At 34.4% G+C, this 23,452-nt stretch overlaps 1 protein-coding gene across 8 annotated transcripts in view; it reads right to left on the bottom strand.

Moving 5' to 3' along the window:
- KIFAP3 (kinesin associated protein 3) overlaps window positions 1-23,452 on the bottom strand; it is a 178,893-nt gene that overhangs the window by 98,985 nt on the left and 56,456 nt on the right. For all 8 annotated transcript variants that reach the window (XM_023640529.2, XM_070267657.1, XM_023640528.2 and 5 more), the window contains 4 exons: window positions 19,184-19,283; window positions 17,983-18,107; window positions 15,429-15,527; window positions 6,626-6,804 (listed from right to left, as the gene is read on the bottom strand). In XM_023640529.2, the coding sequence (XP_023496297.1) occupies window positions 6,626-6,804; window positions 15,429-15,527; window positions 17,983-18,107; window positions 19,184-19,283 (503 nt within the window). The remainder of the gene's footprint in view (window positions 1-6,625; window positions 6,805-15,428; window positions 15,528-17,982; window positions 18,108-19,183; window positions 19,284-23,452) is intronic.

Raw genomic sequence — 23,452 nt, forward strand, 5'->3', positions numbered from 1 at the left:
CCCTGTCATATCTAAAGCACACGTGAATACCCACTGCAGCTGGAGGACAGAAACAGAAAAAAAATTCTGAGAAGAGGAGTTGACAGGATGACTTCGGAAGCCTCAGTGTTGAGACCCATGGACACAGCACCAGCCTAAGACTGGCCTAAGGCTAAATTAGAACAAGAAAAAAAGTCTCCTTTCTTTCCCCATCCCTGCCCCTGGCATTGGATTAGCAAAAGCTAAGTACCAAATAACACTGCATCTTGCTGAGGGAGGGTTAAAATGAGGAGAGAGATTCACCTTGAGGCACATGCACACTGGGAAAGCCTGAAGTGGAGGGTAAAAGATGAACATTGAGAAAAAGCCTCTGGCGACCAATACCCCACCAAAGATGAGGCAATGCCAGATGAAGTTGATAGTGCATGAAGGGTAAACAAATGCAGCTAAACTCCTGACAAGAATAACATAATCCCCCACATTAAAGGCCTAGAAAAAAAAGGTCTGCCCATTTCCAGATACAAACACTACTTATCTCAGTCTTTACTAATCTACACATCACATCTAGCTATCAATCAAAAATTATAATACATAAAAGAACAAAAAAATAACCCCTTGATAAAGAGATAAGACAATCAACAGAACCAGATTCAGATATGACCTGTATAATTATCAGACAGAGAATTTAAAATAACCATGACTAATATGTCAAAGGCTCTAATGGAAAACATGAATAAATAAATAAAAAATTTCACAGACAAAAACATACTAAAAGAATTAAATGGAAATGCTAAAAACACACATACATATAATACAGAGATGAAGAAAACTTTCAATGGGCTCATTAGTAAAAGTGATATAGCTAATTACAGAATAAACACACCTAGAGGCAGACCAATGGAAATTTTCCAAACTGAACCAAAAAAAAAAATAGAAAGAAAAATGAAAATTACAAAACACAGCAACATAGCATCTAAGAGCCATCAGACTCTATCAAATAGACTAACATGTAATTGGAATTCAGTAGGAGAAGAGACAGAATGGGATAGAGGAAATACTTGAAGAGATAATGGCTAAGGATGGTCCAAAAACAATGAAAGACATCAAACCACAGATATAAGCTCAGAGAACCCCAAGTAGCATACAACACACAGACACCCCTAAATATATATTTAAACTGCTGAAAACCAAAGATAAAATCTTGGAGGCAGGCAGAAAATAAGACTCATTATATATAGAGGAGGAAAAATAAGAATTATATCAGACTTCTTATCAAAAACTATGCAAGCCAGAAAACAAGGGTGTGATATTTATAAAGAATGTCAATGTAGAATTCTGAATACAGTGAAAATATCTTCCAAAAATCAAACATAAAATCAAAAGTTGGTTCTTTGAAAATACCAATATTGATAAACCACTAACCTATTAAAAAAAGAGAGAGAAGAAACAAATTACCAATAGCAGTAATGAAACAGGGAAAATCACTTCAGACTTTCAAATGTTAAAGACAGAAGAAGAGAAAAAGTACAAAGAATTTTATTACATACATTTGACAACATAGATGAAATGGATAAATTCCTTGAAAGATACAAACTATAAAGCAACCACTCAAAAAGAAATAGATAACCTAAATAGTCTTACAGGTATTAAAGAATTCAAAGAGAGAAACTCCAGGACCAGATGACTTTTTTACTGGTGAATTCTAGTAAACATTTAAGTAGAAATAGTACCAATTCTACACAAACCATTCCAGAAAAATTGAAGCGAGAATGCTTCCCAACTCATTCTATGAGGCCACACTTATCCTAATAGCAAAATCAGACCAAGACATTATAAGAAAACTATAAACTAGTAATCCCTCATAAACATAGATGTAATAAACTTCAACAATATATTAGCTAATCAAATCTAGTAATACATAAAAAGGCAATGTATCATGACCAAGTCGTGTTTATCCCGTGAATGCAAGACTGGCTCAACTTTTGAAAGTCAATCAATGCAATTCACTATATCAACAATCTAAAGAAGAAAAACCAGCAGCTCAATTGACGCAGAAAAGGCATTTGACAAAATCCAACATCCATTCATGACAAAAAGTCTCAGCAAACTAGAAATAGAACAGAACTTATTTAAACTTACAGGGTATCTACAAAAAAACCTAGATAACACTATACTTAATAGTAAAAGACACTGCTTTCCTCTTAAGATCAATAACAAGGTAGGGATGTCCACTCACAGCATTTCTTTTTAACCTCATACTAGAGGACCTATCCAGTACAATAAGACTAAAAAATAAATAGCAAAGCAAACAGATTAGAATGGAAGAAATAAAACTTTCTATTTACAGATAATTATCTACTAAGAAAATCCCCAAGAATAAACAAAGAGCAACTACAACTAAAAAATGAATTTAGCAAAGTCACAAGATACAAGGTCAATATGAAAAAATCTGTATTTCTATATACTATCCACAATAGGAAACTGATAATTTCATTTTTAAAAACTACCATTTGTAATGGTAAAACACTTAGGTATAAATATAACAAAATATGTGCAAAATATGTAGGCTAAAAACTACAAAATGATGGAAGAAATCAAGAAAGACCTAATTAAATGGAGAGCTGTACCATGTCCATGGGTTGGAAATCCAATATGGCTAACATATTGAATCCTGCTAACAGATTCAATGAAACTCCAATCAAGATTCCAGGATTTGTTTTTTAAAGAAATAGACTAGTTTATTCTAAATGAATATGGAAAGTAAAGAATCTGAAACAGCCAGAACAATTTTGAAAAAGAATAACAACATTTGAGGCCTTACACTACCTAATTTCAAGACTTACTATAAAGCTGCAGTAATCAAGACAAAACTCTATCAGTGAACGCACAGATATATGGATCAATGGAACAGGAAAGAAAGAGTCCAAAAATGGAACCACACATATAAAGCCAATTGATTTTCAACAAAGGTAGAAAGAGAATTTCAATATGGTGCAAAGGCAATTCAGTCTTTTCAACAAATGGTGCTGGAACAATCGGACATCCATATTCAAAATGAATCATCAGCCAGGAGCCAGCCCGGTGGCTCAGCAGTTAAGTTCGCACATTCCAGTTTGGTGGCCCAGAGTTTGCCAGTTCAGGTCCCCAGTGCAGAAATGGCACCACTTGGAAGCCATGCTGTGGTAGCTGTCCCACATATAAAGTAGAGGAAGATGGGCATGGATGTTAGCTCAGGGCCAGTCTTCCTCAGCAAAAAGAGGAAGACTGGCAGCAGATGTTAGCTCAGGGCTAATCTTCCTCAAAAAAACAAAAACAGAAAAAACAAAAAAAAATGATCCATACCTTGCACGATATAAAAAATTAACTAAAAATGGATGGATCATTGATTAAAAGAGAAACAGCAAAAAACGACACAAACCTTACAAAACTTCTCACAGAAGATGTAGGAAGAAATTTTGTGACCTTGAATTAGGCAAAGATTTTTCTTAGATACAACACCAAAACACAATCCATTAAAAATACTTTTTGATATACTAGACCTCAAAACAACTAAAACCTTCTACTCTTCACGGAAGAATGAAAAGACAAGCCACACAGAAGAAGAAAATACTTGCAAAACATATAACTAATAAAAGACTCATTCAAAATATAAAAAGAATTCTCAAAACTTAGTAACAAGAAAGTAAGCAACCCAAAGAAAATATATCCTCTTTGTTGTTCCTCTTAAAATCATATTCTAGTATGACTTATTCCCTTTTTGTTATATTGTATTAATATAAAAAATATGAAAATAATTTAAATTATCAATTGAAAGACTTTTTTTAAAGCAAACTAAATTTCCTTTAAAATATAGAACTCAAAAACAAGGTCAGTATTAGTTCACATGCTCAATAGTAAAACGAACACTTTATTTAAATAAATAATACAACTTCACAAATAGATCAGCCACCCCTCCCTTTCATCCTTTCTAAATAAAATTGCTACAGGCTTCATCTGTTACTAATTATATTAAGTATGATTTTTCCTTTGAAAAAGCAAGACTACACACTGGTTGTTATAGTAAACTTAATAATAAAGTAACCTGGATAGGTTTTTTTATTAATTTGTATTTCCATTGCAGAGAATGGAATGTAAAATACGTGTCACGTGGTCCAATTAGACGGTTAAACACTAGGCACAGACTTCTAATCATGTCTTTCTGGTTGATAAAAGACCAATCCCCAAAGCTAAATTTAGCAATTGTCTCAACATGCAATGCCCTCTCTATTCTATGTCCATAAAATGGAATTTATAGTTAATTAATACTTTTAATAAACATTCTATGTAAAGTGACAGTTTATCAATAATCTATTAGCAAATTTATTTCAGCCTTTAAGTAATTCTTTTTCAGTGTTTCTGGAAGCCATTCAAAAACTGCTTACACTTAATGTTGCTAAAAATCTTCTTTTTTTGAAAAAACATAGACAAAAAAATTTTTTGCTCTGGAGGCAGAGAGAAAGAGTAGGGAAGCCAAATACATGGAGATGTTTCCTTCAGCAAATTACTTAACCTCTCTGATCCTCTGCTATTTCATCTACAAATTAGGAGGTAATTCACTAAATCTAGACATAGATGTAAGGTCCAGCTAAGATCTAAAAATTCTGATTCTACAATGCCCTTAAATAAAATGCATTTCTTTCACAATAAAAGATGAAATGCATACTATCTACAGTAAAAATCTGGCTCATCAAATTATTCTTAGGACCTTGGATGAATTACCTCCTCTGAACCTCAGTTTTTCCCTCCTCAATAAAAAATGAGGTTTGCTGAGACAATTTATATTGTATCTTCCAAATAAATGATCTCAGCAGAAAATAACTTTTAGTAATTTTCTTGAGATCACTTTTGACAGATGGACACATAAGAAGTGTACTACCTAAATACAAATCTAATCAACACATAGTAGATACCTGCTGAGCAAATCTATTTGAGTTTTGTGACCCTACTAAAGGTGAATTTAATCTAAACACATAAACGGAAGAATATACTTCAACTTATAGTCAGGGGAAGCAACAATTTAGCCACACTCTAACTACTTAGGAGTATACATGTCACCATGTCATCATATTCTTAAATATAAGCTCAATGAAAACAAAAAACATGTTTTTGATTAATCTAAGCAAATTCAATCTTAAAACAATATCTGGCATATAGTGATCATCAATAATTATATACTAATGATGAAAACGATACTAAATATCTGTGGGTAAAATTAAATTTCATATATTTCAAGTATCAGAATTCAAGGCACTTATTAAATCTGATAAATCAGTCAGGTTTTCAAAGAGCTTTCCATGTCATTTAACAATCATAAGCTACTTCTTAGTTCATTTGATTTTAAAAGAAGACAAAAGAGTAGGTAGAAATACTATGTATTTAGACTACCTGAAGAAGAACCCACATATACCAATAATACACAGTCTTATAACGATTGTATCAGCATATAGTTCTAAAATGGTCATCTATGGAGTTAAGGCCAAAGATCCAATAATTCCATTTCTAGGAATATATCTTAAGAAAATAGTCAGAAATATAGACAAAGATGCATGTACAAATGTGTCCTCTGAAGTATTACTTGTAATAGCTAATATTATAAACAACTTAATATCTGAAAACAAAGTACAGTTAATGTATGATCTATTCAACATAACACTGTGCTAACAAAGACTTTTTAATGATGTGGAAAAAAGATAATTTTTATTCTATCTTTATAATATTACTGTATTATGAATATTTTTCAGAAGAGGAAATAATACACAATCAACTTGTATTTCTCAGACTATTGCATCATCATGAGACGGCAAAAAGGAGCCTACTATAACAATTCAAACAAGAAATGAAGAGGGTATAAAGAGGCATGAACTAATATAATGGCACCAGGAACAAAAAGAAGGGATAGCTTCAAGAGACACTTAAGAAACAGAATCAACAACTGCTACCAACTGGAATGGCAGATGAGAAAAAAAAGATTGGGCTAAACTGTAATTCCACACATTTCCAATATCAGAAACGAAGGAGAAAAAAATACTTTAGGGGAAGATAATAAGGCCAGATGACTCTGAAGCAGAATCTTAAATTAGATTCCATATATTACGTTTAATATGGAAAGATTCATCCTATACAATATACCAGAAAAAGATTTTTATCCAGAAAGTTTCAATTATCTGGAATATTAACTAATATGGAACCTATTTTCTTTTCTTTTTTTTTTTGGTGAGGAAGATTGGCCCTAAGCTAATATCTGTTGCCAATCTTCCTCTTTTTTTCCTCCCCAAAGCCCCAGTACATAGTTGTATATCCTAATTTTAGGTCCTTCTTGTTCTTCTATGTGGGATGCCATCTCAGCCTGGCTTGATGTGCGGTGTGTAGGTCCACACCCAGGATCCAAACCAGTGAACCCTGGGCCGCCGAAGCAGAGCGTGGGAACCCAACCACTATGCCACCCGGCCGGCTCCTGGAATATATTTTCTCATGAAGCCATTCAAGTGAGTTATTACTATAGTAAAATTTTCATTCAGAATTATCTTAGTAGGAGGATAACATGTTCACTTTTATCAAAATGTTCTAACTTGAAAGTGGTGAACATGAATGTTTCAATATAAGTTACCATATCATTTTTATTCTCCATAAAAATGCTGAGTTTCTTCAAGAATGATACAACTAGAATAAGCAGCTCAAAATTGTCCCGATCAAGAGCCTTCACCAGCATGTGAACTATGTTCTTGTTCCTCATCTTCAGTTCTGTACGTGTATCCTCAGCAAGATTCAGAAGCAAATAAAGAGCAACTAGAAAAGCAAAATAAATGAGAGTTAAATGATTGGCACATTGAATAAACAATTTAATAAATTGTTTCTACTCACCAAAATAACAGATGTAGTTCTAAGAATATATTATTTTGAAAATTTTAACTAGTTCTAAGAATATATTATTTTGAAAATTCTAACTAGTTATTAACTCATTCCTTAGAAAACATTTACTATTAATGAGTGATACATGTTATATAAAATAAAGCATATAATATATCTAAATTAATATTCTTATGATACTGAGAAGGACACAATAATCAAAATACGACAATTGTTCCTACCCTGTTGGAGCCTAAAGATAAGTAATAATCAAATGGTAATTAAAGGTTTACGTTAGCAAGTAATAAAACAGGCAAATGGGAAAATAATGTTATACACGTACAAAACAAGGTAAAACTTCAACAACTAAGGGCTGCTGTTTAAAAAGAGCTATAATCCAAAATGTATAGTATAGTTAGTGCTGAATTTGAGAATCCTAAAACCTATTTTTCACATTCCAACTAATTTTCTGATAGTCACTGTAGGAAATGGCCATATAAAATTGACTAATACAATCGCTACTGTAGACAAAGTTGAGGTCACTTTCTACTAGTTCTAAGTAAAATTTCTTTTAGATACCTGTAATAAAAATGCCTAGGTTCTCATTAGAAACTCATATAATTCTTCCCTTTCGACAATGAGAATTATGTAACAGATAATGTTTTCCATTTTGCCTTGACTGGCAGGAAGCTTCAGAGTTAAGACTTGAATGGTTTCTGTCAGAGTTATGTAGGCTATTATTGTCAACATAGTCTTTTTTCTCTCTTAGGGCATTGATTTTACTCATTATTTTAGTATTTCACTCCATGTATTCTTATAAACCATCTCTCGACCTTTATGCAGAGAAGGAATATATGCATATACAAAAACATTAAATTTAATTTATTTAACAAATATTTGAGATGGAAAGGCAATTCACACTAATTAAGTACCTAATGTAGGCTAGGCACTGTACTAGCTAATATTTAAACAGTAACTTATGAGGAAAGTATTACAAAAAATTTTACAGATGGGAACTCCAAATTCAGAAAAGTTCAATCATTGGCCCTAGCCACACAGCAAGAAAGTGGTCAAGCTAAATTAAAATTCAAGCCCATCAGAATTCAAAGCTCACACTTTCAGACTACTGCATCATGCTGACTTTCCATGCAAGGCACTACTAAAAGATTTTAAAGTTCTGGGGAAAAGCATGTAGTAGACTTCTCCTTGCAACCAAGATAGATGTGGTGGGTTGAATAGTGTTGTCTCAAAATTTATGTCCACCCAGAACCTCGAAATTTGACCTTATTTGGAAATAGGGTCTTTGCAGTAAGTAATTAGTTAAGATGAGATCATAAGGATTAGGAGGGACCCTGAATCCAATGACTAGTGTCCTTATAAGAAGAGAAGAGGACACAATAGTGACAGATGTAATGAGAAGGCCATGTGAAGATAGGGGCAGAGACTGAAGTGATGCAGCTACAAGCCAAGGAACACCAAGGATTGTCAGGAGCCACCAAAAGCTAGGAAGAGACAAAGGAAAGATTCTTCTCTAGAGTCTTCAGGAGCATGGCCCTGCTGACACCATAATTTTGGCTTTCTAGCTCCTAGAACTGTGATAGAATAAATTTCTATTGTTTTGAACTATCCAGTTTGTGGTACTTTGTTTTGACAGCTCTAGGAAATTAATACAATAGAGTAACAGGGACTAGATTTCAAACCCTCATTCCAAACAACAACAAAAAAACGGACTAAAATACATGAAATGAAGGTTTTCACAACACTGGACATCAGATAGTGAAGGATACTGATCGAGAGATAAGAAACAAACAAGACAGCCCTCTGATTGCCCAACAGCAAGAAGCCATAAGAATCCCTGAGTTGAAGAGATGGAATGCAGAGACCCGTAAGCCAAGGTGGCTGGAGTTCACAGAAAAGAGAGGAGAGAGGAGAGAGCTGTACAGAGAGAGAACACTGGAGTTCTATAGACAATTACCTTGTGTATTGAGTAGAGAACTGACTAGCCACATGTGTTATGAATCTGACTAATGATGGGGACAGAATAAAATGAGAGAATTAAAAGAAAAAGTACATGGTGCACACACAAGGCTGGAAATAATGCCTGTTTCTACCAGCCATTCTGGAAACTCCATAATTCACGGGGCCTTGGGTAGAGTTCTCAGAGGGTTTTACCTTAGTAGTTAGGAATACTTAGCTTTAGAATAAATACTACTCATGTCCAGACTAACAAATCATAAGATCAAGATCCAAAAGAATCAAACTGTTTCCAAGCAACTTAACTACGTCTCAGAACAAAGCTCAAGAGTATTTACAGGAATAAAAAAATATCCAACACATAACAATGTAAACTTCACACTGTCGAGCATCCAGTCAAAGATTATCAGCCATTCAAAAAAGCGAAAAAGAGGCCAGCCCAGTGGCACAGTGGTTAAGTTCGAGCACTCTGCTTCGACAGCCCAGGGTTTGCAAGTTGGGATCCTGGGCATTGACCTAGCACTACTCGTCAAGCCATACTATGGCGGCATCCCATACAAAAAAACAGAGGAAGATTGGCAAAGATGTTAGCTCAGGGCCAATAGACCTTCTCCACTCACCAGTTAGGCTGTGGAAGTGCCCCACATAGAAAAAAAATAGAGGAAGACTGGCAGAGATGTTAGCTCAGAGCTAATCTCCCTCAAGAAAAGAGGAGGATTGGCAACGGATGTTAGCTCAGGGAGAATCTCCCTCAGGAAAAAAAAAATTATAAAAAAGGGAGAAGGCAGATCAGTAACACAAAGATCTCTGAGAAATCCCCAACTATTTGGAACCAAAATGACTCCCTTTTAAATAAAGTATGGGTCAAAGAAGAAAGAAAAATGGGAATTGGAAAGTATTTTGAACTGAATGAAAATGAAAGCAGGAAATATCAAAATCTGTGAGATGCTGCCAAAGCAATGCTTAAAGAGAAATTTATAGCCCTAAATATCTTCATCATAGAAGAAGAAAGGTCTTAGATGAATGACCTCAGCTTCCAGTTTAAGAAATTACAAAAAGGGCAAATTAAACCCAAAGTAAGCTGAACAAAGGAAATAAAAAAGATCAGAAAAAAAAATCAATGAAATAGAAAACATAAATACATAGAAAATCAATGAAACCAAAAGTTGGTTGAGAAGTTCAAAAAATTGATAATCCTCCAACTACAACAATCAGGAGGAAAAAAAGACATAAGGTACCAATTTCTGGATTGACAGAAAATATTACTACAGATTTTATACATATTAAGAGAATAATAAGGGAATACTAACATAGAACAACCTGAAATGCACAAATCCCTTTAAAGATTCAAGCTACCAGAGCTCACTCAAGAAAAAATAGAGAACATGAATAGTACTACATCTGTTAAAGAAATTGAATTTGCAGCTTAAAATATTTCCATAGAGAAAACTCCAGGGCTCAGATGGCTTCACATTAAATAAAACATTTAAAGAAGAAATAATACCAATTGTGCACATACTCTGCCAGAAAGTTGAATAAGAGGGAATATGTCCCAACTCAATCTATGAAGCCAGCATTACCATGATGCCACAACCAGATAAAGATTTTATAAGAAAACTGCACACAAATATCCCTTATCGGCAAAGAAGCAAAAACTATAAACAAAATTTTAGAAAATTTAATCCACAAACATATAAAAAGGGTAAGTGGATTTTAATCCAGGAGCCCAAGGCTGACAACATTTGAAATTGAACCAATGTAATTCACCATATAAACACACTAAAAATATAAATAAAAGGCTTCTGGATTTTAAAAGATGAAACTTATTTGCAGACACATACCATCTATGTAGAAAATATGGTAGAATCTACAAAAAAGTTACCAGAACTAATCAATAAGTGAGTTCACCAAGGCTGCAGGATACAGAACCAATATACAAGAACTAATTATATTTCTATATACTAGCAACAAATAATCAGAAATTCAGATTTTTTTAAAAAAGAGTGTTCACAATAGCAACAAAAAATATGAAATGCTTAGGGATAAATCTGACAAAAGATAAGAAAAACCTGAAAACAACAAAACCCCACTATGAGAAATTGAACTATACTTTAGACCAAAATGGATCTAACAGACATAGATAGAACATTCCATCCAATAACAGCAGAATACACATTCTTCTCAAGCGCACATGGAACATTCTCCATGAGAGACCAATACTTTAGGTCACAAAATAGTCCTAGCAAATTAAGAACAACTGAAATCACACCAAGCATCTTTTCCAATCACAACGGCTTGAAACTAGAAATCAATAACAGGAGGAAAGGTGGAAAACTCACAAATATGAGGAAATTAAACAACACACATTAGAACAATCAATGGGTCAAAGAGGAAATTAAAGGAAAATCAAAAAACATCTTGAAACAAAAATGAGAACACAACTTACCAAAACTTAAAGGATGCAGAAAAAGCAGTGCTAAGAGGAAAGTATTTTATAGTAATAAACACTGACATTAAGAAAAAAGAAAGATCTCAAACAACCTAACTTTACCCCTCAAGGAACTAGAAAAAGAAGAAACAAAGCCCAAAGTAGTAGAAGAAAGGAAATAACAAAGATCAGAGTGAAAATAAATGAAATAGAGACTAGAAAAACAATAGAAAAGAGCCACGAAACTGAGTTTTTTTAAAAGAGAAACCAAATTGACAAAATTTTAACTAGCCTTACCAATAAAAAAAGAAGACTGAAATAAAATTAGAAATGAAAGTAGAGACATTACATCACAGAAATACAAAGGCTGTTAAGAGACTAATAACAATTATATGCCAACCAATTGGACAACCTAGAAAAAAATGCGTAAACCTCTAGAAACATATAACCTACCAAGACTGAATCATGAAGGAGTAGAACACCTGAACAGACCAATAATGAGTAAGGAGATGGAATTAGTAATCAAAAACCTTCCAAAGAAAAACCCAGAGGGGCCAGCCCAGTGGCATAACCAGTTGGGTTCGCGTGCACTGCTTTGGCAGTTCAGGGTTCGCTGGATCAAATCCTGTGTGCAGACCTAGCACTGCTTATGAAGCTATACTGTGGCAGGCGTCCCACAATAAAGTACAGGAAGATGGGCGCAGACGTTAGCTCAGGGCAAATCTTACTCTGCAAAAGAGGAGGATTGGCAGCGGATGTTAGCTCAGGGCTAATCTTCCTCAAAAAAAAAAAAAAAGAAAGAAAGAAAAGCCCAGAACCAGATGGCTTCATGCGTAAATCCTACCAAATATTTAAAGAATTAATGCCAATCCTTTTCAAACTCTTCCAAAGAATTGAAGAGGAAGAAACACTCCCAAACTTATTTTATGAGGCCAGCATTACCTTGATATAAAGCCAGATAAGAACGCTACAAGAAAAGAAAACTAAAGACCAATATCCCTGATGACCATGATGCCAAAATTCTCAAAAAAATACTAGCAAACCAAAGGCACCATCACTTTAACAGGGTCATACACCATGATCAAGTGGAATTTATCCCTGGGATGATGCAAGGATCGTTCAACATACACAAATCCATAAATACGATCCATCACATTAACAGAAAGATAAAATCACACGATCACCTCAATAGACACAGAAAAAGTATTTGATAAAATTCAACATCCTTTCATGATAAAACTCTCAAAAAACTAGGAATAGAAAGTAATTAAAATAATGATAGCCATATATGAAAGGTTCACTGCCAACATCACACTCAACAGTGAAAAACTGAAAGTTTTTATTCTAAGATCAAGAATAAGGCAAGGATGCCCACTCTTGCCACTTTTATTCAACATAATATCAGAAAAACTAGCCAGAGCATTTAGGCAAGAAAGAGAAATAAAAGTTATACAAATCTGAAAAGAAGATGTAAAACTGCCCATTTGCTGAAGACATGATCTCACATATAGAAAAATCCTTAAGACTCCACCGAACAACTTAGAATAAACAAATTCAGTAAAGTTTCAGGATACAAAATCTACATACAAAAGTCAGTTGTGCTTCTATATACTAACAACTAACTATTTGAAAAAGAAAACAATCTCATTTACAACAGCATCAAAAACAATAACATACTTAGGAATAAATTTAACGAGGGAAGCAAAAGATCTATACACTGAAAACTGCAAGACATTGATGAACAAAATGGAAGAAGACACAAATAAATGGAAAGATACACTGTGTTCATGGATCAGAAGAGTAAATATTGTTAAAACGTTCATACTACCCAAAGACATGTAAAGATTCAATGCCCTTGCTATCAAAATTCCAAAGGCATTTTTCACAGAAATAGAAAAAAACAATCCTAAAAGTCATATGGAACCACAAAAGACCCCCAAAGAGCTAAAGCAATCTTGAGAAAGTATAAAGCTGGAGGCTTCATACTTCCTCATTTTAAAATATATTACAAAGCTATAGTAATCAAAACAGTATGCTAGTGGCATAGAAACAGACATATAGACGAATGGAACAGAATCAAGAGCTCAAAATAAACCAATGCATATAAGATCAACTACTATTTGACAAGGGAGCCAAGAATATTCAACAGTGGAAAGGATAGTTTCTTCAATAAATGGTGCTGAGAAAACGAATATAAAAGAATAAAATTGGACCCCTATGTTACACCACTCACAAAAATCAGCTAAAAATTGATTAAGGACTTAAATTTATGAAGTGAAACCATAAAACTCTTAGAAGAAAATACGGGGAAAAAGTTCCTTGACATCAGTCTTGGCAATGATTCTTTTGGATATGACACCCAAAAGCACAAGCAACAAAAGTAAACATCAACAAACAGGACTACATCAAATTAAAATGTTCTGCACAGCAAAACAAACAATCGACAAAATGAAAAGGCAACCTACAGAGTGGGAGAAAATACTCAGAAATCACATACGTGATAAGGAGTTAACATCTAAGACATATAAGGAACTCATTCAACTCAATAGCAAAAAGACAAATAGTCTGATTAAAAAATGGGCAAATGATCTGAACAGACATTTTTCCAGAGGACATACAAATGGCCAATAAATAAATGAAAAGGTGATTAGTGTCATTAATCATCAGGGCAAGGCAAATCAAAACTACAATGAGATATCATTTCACAACTGTCAGAAGGGCTATTATCAAAAAGACAACAGATAAATGTAAGCAAGGATGTGGAGAAAAGAGAACCTGGTGCACTGTTGGTGGGAATGTAAATTGGTGTAGCCACTACGGAAAACAGTACGGATATTCCCCCCAAAATTAAAAATATAACTACTATATGATCCAGCAATCCCACTTCTGGGTATATACCCAAAGGAAATGAAATTATGATATCAAAGAGATATCTGCATTCTCATGTTCACTGCAGCATTATTCACAATAGTCAAGACTGGAAGCAACCTGTGTCCATTGATGGATGAATGAATAAGGAAGATGTGGTATAGATATATAATGGAATATTATTGATCCATAAATATGAAGGATATTTTCTGCCATTTGCGACAACACAGATGGACCTCGAGGAAATTATGCTAAGTGAAATATGTCAGACAGAGAAAGACAAATACTGTATGTTCTAACTTCTTCATGGAATTTAAAAACATTGAACTCACAGAACCAGAGCACATTGATGGTTACCAGAGGCTGGGTTGTGGGGGAAATGGGGAAACACTGGTCAAAGGGTACAAACTTCAGTTATAAGATGAATAAATTCTGGGGATCTAATCTATAGCATGGTGACTATAGTTAACAATACGGTATTGTACACCTGAATGTGGCTATGAGAGTAGACCTTAAATGTTCTCACAATAATAACAACAACAACAAAATGGTAATTATGTGAGGTAAAGAATGTGCTAACTAACCTTATTGTGGTAATTTTGCAATGTATGTGTAATTACAATGGATAATTACGCATATATTGCAAAATTACCATATATATCACATATATATGATAGGTGATAATATAGATCAAATTATAACATTGTACATGTTAAATTTACACAGTGTTATATGTCAATCACATCTAACAAAGCTGGAAAAATAGTCAACTACAAAGCAGGAATTGAATGCATACTTAGAAGCTCCACCTCATTCTCACCTTCATAAGATTTTCCATCTTATCAATGAGAAACCATATTATCGAACTTTTAAATCTCTCAATAAACCCCAGAAAGAAGACACTATTTTTTTAATTAAATAATAGAAATATTTTGAAATTTTTTCCATCAATTTTCTAGGAAAGCAATAAAATAATTCACTATATAAGTTATTAGGGTTTGAGGAAAGATTCTTATTATTGAAAAGGTCACACATTGGATTAAAAAATCATATCTGAGTAAATAAATTACAAGCATATATACATGTAAGAGCTGAATGGGGCCTGTTGGTGGAAAAATAGTGGAATGAAATTTAAAACATTATTACCCATGTTAAAGATAGAAGAATGTGTAGCACATTAAAATTTACAGAACGTTCAATTATTCTCTTATTAGCTTTACCAATCTGACAAACAATGGAACAAAAATGTAGAGTAAGCACTTCATTTCTTTTCTGATTGCTTAGGAATTCCTACCTCGTAAGAGCTGTTCCTGTTTTACCACAAGCCCCTGGTATTTTTTAAAGGTTTTTTCATAATCTTTCCTCAACGTTTGGTTTTCAGGGTCTTCATCAAGTAAGCAAGTTAAGGATCATCCATACTCATTGAAGCAAAGAAAACCTACTGAAAAACATTACGAATAACAGCACTACTAAATTTCATGTGCAATGCTATCCACTTATTTTTCCTAACCAACAGTTTAAAATACTCTCTTCTGCATAATAATTGTGTTATAACAGGACTTTTTAACCAAGGGTCCAAGGATGTGCTTGGAGTCCTTGGGTGAACACATGTTTGGGCTTCACTAAATACCTGAATCCTCGGAAACTGTATGGAAATATTTTATGTATGTGAATGAGTCTCTAACTTTTAACAGATTATCAAGTGGGTCCACGAACCAAAAAGATTACTACCTTAGAGAATGATTTAGTTAATAGGAATACTGAATTCCACTTCAGACAGATGCCCAGAATATTCAATAGATGTGGATTAGATCTAAAACTTTCTAGCATCGTCTTCAGACTGGATGCCAAAAGAGAAATATCTCAAAGTTAGAGGTAAACAAAATTTTATAATTACAACTTACAGCCCCAAATAATTCCCTGGACACCTGCAGAAATAACATGATACTTGGGGCCGGCCGGGTGGCACAGCGGTTAAGTGCACATGTTCTGCTTCGGCGGCCTGGGGTTCACTGGTTGGGATCCTTGGTGTGGACATGGCACCGCTTGGCAAGCTATGCTGTGGTAGGCATCCCACATATAAAGTAGAGGAAGATGGGCACAGATGTTAGCTCAGGGCCAGTCTTCCTCAGCAAAAAGAGGAGGATTGGCAGCAGTTAGCTCAGGGCTAATCTTCCTCAAAAAAAAATTACAAAAAGAAATAACACGTTACTTCAGTCTGACTTCAGGATCCCCAAGCACTCAAAACTAATCTCCTTGTTGAATGCTACTTGCATCAAAATGCACGGAAACTTAAGACTTACTAAAATAGTAATAATTCAGGAGAAAGGAACAGAATTCTGATAGGTCATTTTTATATTTTTTCAATTATTGTAATCTATTGATTCTAAGACATGTTTTTCCCACACCTAAGCATCTCCAGAGTTTGGATGTGTCTTATAAACCATGATCTGTCATAATTTAATTGGAAGCATTTTTTTCCTTTCAGAGTGGTTCATAAATAATGATGTATCTTATAATCAATTGTGTCTGACATTTATAGGAATACGGTATGTCCTAAAATATCAGTTCTTGTCACCAAACAATAACAAAGTATAAATTAACTATTGCTAAAAGTTCTATTAGCGGTTCTCTCTGTACCCACCCAGTTTAAATGAATTTTGGGTACATTCATGAGACTTGGGACTCTAGGAAAAATCTGAAGTCTCCAGGATTAACTGAGTTACCTATGTAGTTTAAGTCAATACCAATCTAGACGTCAGAAGCTTACAGCATACACAGAAAATTTCTAAATCTGGAAAGATTCTAATTAAGAAAAGTCTAAGCTTGTGTGTGTGTGCAGGTGCATTTCTATAGTGTCTTGGGGATCAATGAATGGGAAGTAAAAAACATGATATTCAGCACAACAGGAATAATATCTTTCCTTTTTAAAGAGATCAATAAATATTGGGTCCAAAGAAACATTACTAGCATGGCTTGTTGATCTGCAAACTACGTCATATAAGAACAGATATGAATAAGCCAGGGCCTTAAATCTAGAAGAATTCAGTTGTAGAGGCAATATGGTAAATACCTCCAAATATAAGAAAAGTGATGTTGAAGAGAATATCCTTATTCTATATTACTTCAGTACGCAAGATTAGAACCAAGGGATAGAAGTTAATGGGAAGTGGATTTTAATACACTAAGCAAAAGAACATTATAATAAATAGAATCCCAAGCCACAGAATGAACTAAATCAATAATCAGTGACACTGTTAAAGAAGAGACTAAATAACCCATTTGTAAGGGAATCTGTAGAAAAGATTCCTGTATTGAAAGATAGGTTAAAACAGATAATTTTCAAGGTTCCTTTCACAGGTTCTATCATTCTGCAGGCCTCTCAAATTTGTATGCATTAAGAAAAGCATTTTTGGGCTTATTTAGAAAAGTAGAATTTAAAACTATGTTCATCACCAAAATCACACCTATTCCAATCAGTCACCTCATTACATAGACAGAACTACATAAGCAACAATGGTGAGCCAGACTTCAGCTAATCAAAAGATCTTAGGGGATATAATGGTGTACCCACTTAGAGACTTACCAGTTCAGTTATCCAGGACACTACTATCTGTCCACCCCCATCTTATCAATTAATTAAAGTTGGAAAGAGATAAAAAGTATACATCAATCTATATTCATTCTGATAGTTTCAATCTTCATCTTAACCTTCAACACTTTCTTGCATTTTTCCAAGAAATGTGAATGGCAAAAAGAAATAAAAAAAGAACAAAACCATCTCAATCCATCAAAGGTTATAACAACAGGCAACAACAGTAGGATGAAATGCCATTCTAAAAGGATATCAGCTTTCTTCTTCTTAGAAAGTTCTTCTTGCCAAAGCTCATGTCTTTTTAATTCATGATCAATAATATTCATACATAGAGCTCCAATTTTATAGTGAGTGATAAGTCCATGAAACTGAGAAAAGCTTTAAAGAAGAAATTTTAGTATGTATTCAAAGGAATACTTCTCCGGGTTCAGGAAATTTGTTATGGGTAAACACTGGCACAAACATTGTAGAAAATAAATTTGATATACATATTTCAATAAATGAATACACCAAAAGTATACTAGGAAGACTTGAAATTATAAGCTTACTTTAGCTATATTTTAACATACTACTGTTACCTGAAGAGCAATTATTTTTAAGTTAGAAATTAAATAAAACACACTTTTTGTAATTAGCCACCATGTTATCTATTCAAATACTCTCAAAATAAGTTTTCAGACTACTGTCTAACAAAACTAAGAATATAACAATTCTATTATTGAATAAAACTCATACCAGAGAATAAACTAGTAAAGTATTAGTAATCAGGTTTTGCATATGTTTCCTAAACAAATCATTCATCCACGTATTTGTTCAGTAAATATTTATTTGCCAGTGCTAGCACATTTTTAGAATAGAGGCAAGTAATTCTCTAGGAATTCGCTAGAAACTTTTCACAATGTTTCAAGAAACATCTGTCCAAAGAATATATATGTATACATAATATATATGCTACATAACAGATATGTGTTTGTACACACATACATGTGTGTATGCATGTGTGTGTATAAATGAACATTTACTGGCACTTACTCTGGGTCAGGTTTTATTCTAAAAACTATCCGAAGAGGATGCTACTACTTTATCCACAGTTTACAAATAAAGAAACTGAGGCACAGAGAAGTTAAGTAATGTAACCAAGATCACACAGCTAATAAACAGCAGGACTTGGATTCAAAGCCAGACAGATTACTTACAGTGCACACACTTTTAAGCTCTAAACCATTATACTACCCTACTGTGTGTGTGCACATGTACATACATGAGTGAGTGTAGACTGAATGAAAGAACAACAGAGAGGACAGAGAATGGGAAATAGAAGAAGAGTTGAGAGGCAGAGCATGGGCAGACACACAGGAAGATCAAGCGAACTAGTGATCTATAATCTAAGCCAATGACAGACAGAGAGAAACAGATGTAGACTAGCACTTGTTTTTCCTAATTTTTACACTTACCTGGAAAAGCAAAAAAAGATGTAAATTATGTTTGTAGCTAACTCAACACTTTGCTTCCAGTCTTCTCTCAGGACTCTTGCTAGTGCACCAAGGGCAGTTTCTAAAGAAAAAGGAGACATACAAAAATGATCATTTGTCTTGCGTCTGGTACAAAGGGTGATTGGTTTTAAACGTCTACTTATTAGTAAATAACAAAGCTAAGATAGAACTGGGACAAAAAAGTAGGATGCTTCTTTCCAACACAGAAAACTCTTTCCAAAACTGAAACACAAGTTTAACTTAAAACTCTTAACACGCAGCTTTAAGTTGATAACTATGAAGAGAAAAATAAAATATGATTCAGATAAAGTAACATAATAAGTATGTTATAGTGACAAAATAATAAAAAGACGATTTATTTCTTATTTGCATTTCCACTTGTAATCTTGTTACTGTTGTACCAATTTTTTTCTTTTTTAACATCTGATTTAACGTTAGTGAGTAAGTAAAAAACCTAGAATAAGTCTAAAAAAATAGCAAGCAGTTTAGCAGGCTAGTACTAGCTCCATTAAGCAAACTAATAACCAAATAAAATTTATACACAGAAAAATAATTCTAATATTTTAATCATTGTAAATTGATGCTAAAGACATAAAAAATCTTTCACAAAATTAGCTTCAGAATAGAATAATAAGCATTCTTGCTAGAGTTTTATCTTGAGAAAGGTAAAATCAATTAATCGATTAACAAGAATTACCATATATTAAGTAAACATAAAGTAATGAGACCAATTTCAAATTGTGTTGTTACATGGCTTACCTACTCTTAAAATAATAAAAAATTAAACGAAATATCTGTGTGTTATATAGAGACCATAATTCAACTCTCGTTAACAGGCACCCAGGACCTACTGTACTTTGTGTACTGCACTTACCAGTATTTATTATGGTAATGAAAATGTTCAGTTTATTTGAGCTTTCTGGCCAGATTATGAAACAAGAATACACTATATTATTAATCCACCTTAGTAAGGCATTTGTTAAACAAACTAAAAAACATCTTATAATAACATTTCACGATGTTATTCATATTCACAATGCAGAGTGCTGGTACAACATATACTTGACTCCAAAATTATTCTGGAGGCAAGTAAATAGGTAGGCAACGTACACTAACATGCAAAGGCTCCAAGAAGTCCTTCTTAATAGAGAATCTGGTTTGGCCTTGTTTAATCCAGTATTACCAAAGGCACTTACCACTATAACACAGAGGGAACAGTATTTCTTAGACTATACTTTTGAAAATGATGTACCGTAATGTCATGAACTTAGGCATAGGTTATTGACCTATTTTCCAAATTTTATTTCATCTTACTCCTTTCATTTATCTCAGTTTTCTGAAGGCAGAACAGGTTATCACTCCCTAAAATCCCACTCCAGAGAATGGTCACTAGCTGACTTATCTGGGTGCTTGCTGGAAAGCTCCATTCCCAGGGTCTGTCTTTACAGTCTCGCATCACTTAACAATGGGATACATTCTGAGAAATGCGTCACAGGCAATTTCGTCACTGTGTGAACATCATAGAGTGTACTTACACAAATCAAGATGGTATAGCCTACTACACACACAGGTTATACTGGCAGCCTATTGCTCCTAGGCTACAAACCTGTATTGCATGTTACTGTACGGAATACTGTAGGCAATTATTACACAATGGTATTTGTGTATCTAAACATAGAAAAGGTACAATAAAAATACGACATAAAAGATAAAAAATGCTACACTTGTATAGGGCACTTACCATGCACTGACAGACAAGTGGTGTAGTTCTGCGCCTGGGAACTGAACCCGGGCTGCCAAAGCAGAGCACGCTGAATGTTAATCACTAGGCCATCAGGGCTGGCTCTGTAAATTTTTACTTTATATGTTTTTTATTTTTTTAAACTTTTCAACTCTTTTGTAATAGAACTTGGCTTAAGACACACATTGTAGAGTTGTACAAAAATATTTTCTTTCTTTATATCCTTACTCTATAAGCTTTTTACTACTTAAAAAATTTTTTTTCTTTTTAAACTTTTTTGTTAAAAATGACGATATAAACACACACATTAGCCTAGGCCTACACAGGGTCAGGATCATCAATATCACTGCCTTCCATCTCCAAGGTCCTCAGGGGCAATAACACGCATGGAGCCGTCATCTCCTATGATAACAATGCCTTCTTATGGAATATCTCCTGAAGGATCTGCCTGAGGCTCATCTTGAGGAGGTGCCACGTTTTTCAGAAATAGGTCCATGGTGATTTGCTTGGTTTGTTTCTTTTTTTTCATCACAGATTTGCTTATAAGTTGATAATATACCATGACCATTCTTCCCTATTAATGAAAAGTGTCGGGGGTGCAAATTTTCAAACTTTTTAAGGAGCTTGCAGAGGTCTGCAAAAGCTCTCTTAAACCCTTCACTGTGAATTTTCTTGGGGGTTCTTCTCTTCCTTCTCCAGCAGTTTCCTTTCCTCTTGCCTCTTCTTCAGATACGTGTTCCTGTTCCAGTTCCAACAACTCACTAGTCAATTGCTCAGGAACCACCTCTAGGAGCTCCTCAAAGTGCTCTGCATCCACATCCAAGTTAAAGTTGTTTGCTATCTCAACCACAGCCTCACTGGTTTCTGAAACTTCTTCATCCTTGGCAAATCCTTTGAAGTTATAGACAAACCTCCTGAGTGTCTTCTTCCAGATGCCATTCATACACTCCTTGGTGAGATCACCCCAAGCCCAAGCAAAGTTCTTGATGCAGTCACAGATGTTGCAGTCCTTCCAGAACTGCATCAGTGTCTTCCTTAGTTGCAGCAATAGCCTGGGCAATGGTCCTCCTTAGGTAGTAGGCCTTAAAAGCTGCCAGAACTCCTTGATCCATTGGTTGCATCAAAGAGGTGGTGTTTGGAGGAAGAAACACTGCTTTGATATTGGGATGAAGATCACCAATAAAAGGAGGATGTCCAGGAGCATTATCAACAATAAGCAAAATCTTCAAAGGTACGTTATTCTCCAAACAATACTTTTCCATTTTGCTGGCACAGCAATTCAGGAGGGCATCTTGAAAGAAAAGCTGGGTCATACTCACTACCCACTTTCACATTACGTAATGAATAACAATAACAATTCTTAAAGAGTTTAAACCACCCACAAATAGTAGTAAATTCAACATCATAGTCGGGTCCAGCCTTTTCTTTCAACATTGCAAACAAATCTTTTGCTTTGGCTGTGATCATCATGGTGCTAACAGGGACACACTTCTGTGTCTGGTCTTCAGTCTAGGTCATTAGACATTTCTCCATGTCTGATAAAGGTCCTTCTCAAATTTTTGTTAGTCTTGCTGCCTTCACTGAAACAGATCCTTAAACAGCTTCTACTACTTTGTTCATGCTCTTCAAGATCATAGCTATGGTGGAATGGGACATACCTGACTGGTGAGCAATAACCATCACTGATTTTCCACCTTTGTAGTCCTCAATCACTTTCAATTTCATTTCCAGGTCAATCACTTGGTGTGGTCTCTTACTGGCAACATTAGCAGTGGATTTTGTAGACTTAGGGGCCATGACAAACAAAACAATGCAAGATGAAATCAAGCACGAGAGAAAATGATGCAATCAAGATGTGGTAAACATGAGATGTATGAGGCTGCTGTCATAATAACACGGCATACCATTTCACGGTAAATGTTTTTTTCTAAGTAGAAAGAGTACACTATAAAATAACCATAAAAAGAATAGTATAGCATACTGTATACATAAACCAGTAACATAGTCATTTATCATTATCAAGCATTATATATTGTATATAATTGTATGTGCTATACTTTTACAAGACTGGCAGCGCAGATTTGTTTACACCAGCATCACCCAAACAAGTGAGTAACACGTTTTGCTATGACATTATGATGTCACTAGGCAAGAGGAATTTTTCAACTTCATTATAATCTCATGGGACCACCATTGTATACGTGGACTGTTATTGACTGAAATGTCATTATGCAGTGCATGACTGTACTTTACCTGAGTCAGAGCTTACTCTGTAAAGACAGCCTTACACTCAGGGCATTTGTTGAAAACTACTGGTAGTAACATTGCAGTTCTGTGTGGCAGCCTTGTCAGCTGGAGTTAACAAGAGGCGGATAAAAACACTTTAAAAGGAAAAACTGGGAAATTATATAATCACAGGGTCTTCAAAAAGCTCCAACATGAGAAGCTAGACGCCCATGTACATGTGCAAGAATGTGCACATGCCAGGG

The sequence above is a fragment of the Equus caballus genome, chromosome 5 (assembly GCF_041296265.1).
Source record: "Equus caballus isolate H_3958 breed thoroughbred chromosome 5, TB-T2T, whole genome shotgun sequence".
In the NCBI taxonomy this organism is placed as follows: domain Eukaryota; kingdom Metazoa; phylum Chordata; class Mammalia; order Perissodactyla; family Equidae; genus Equus; species Equus caballus.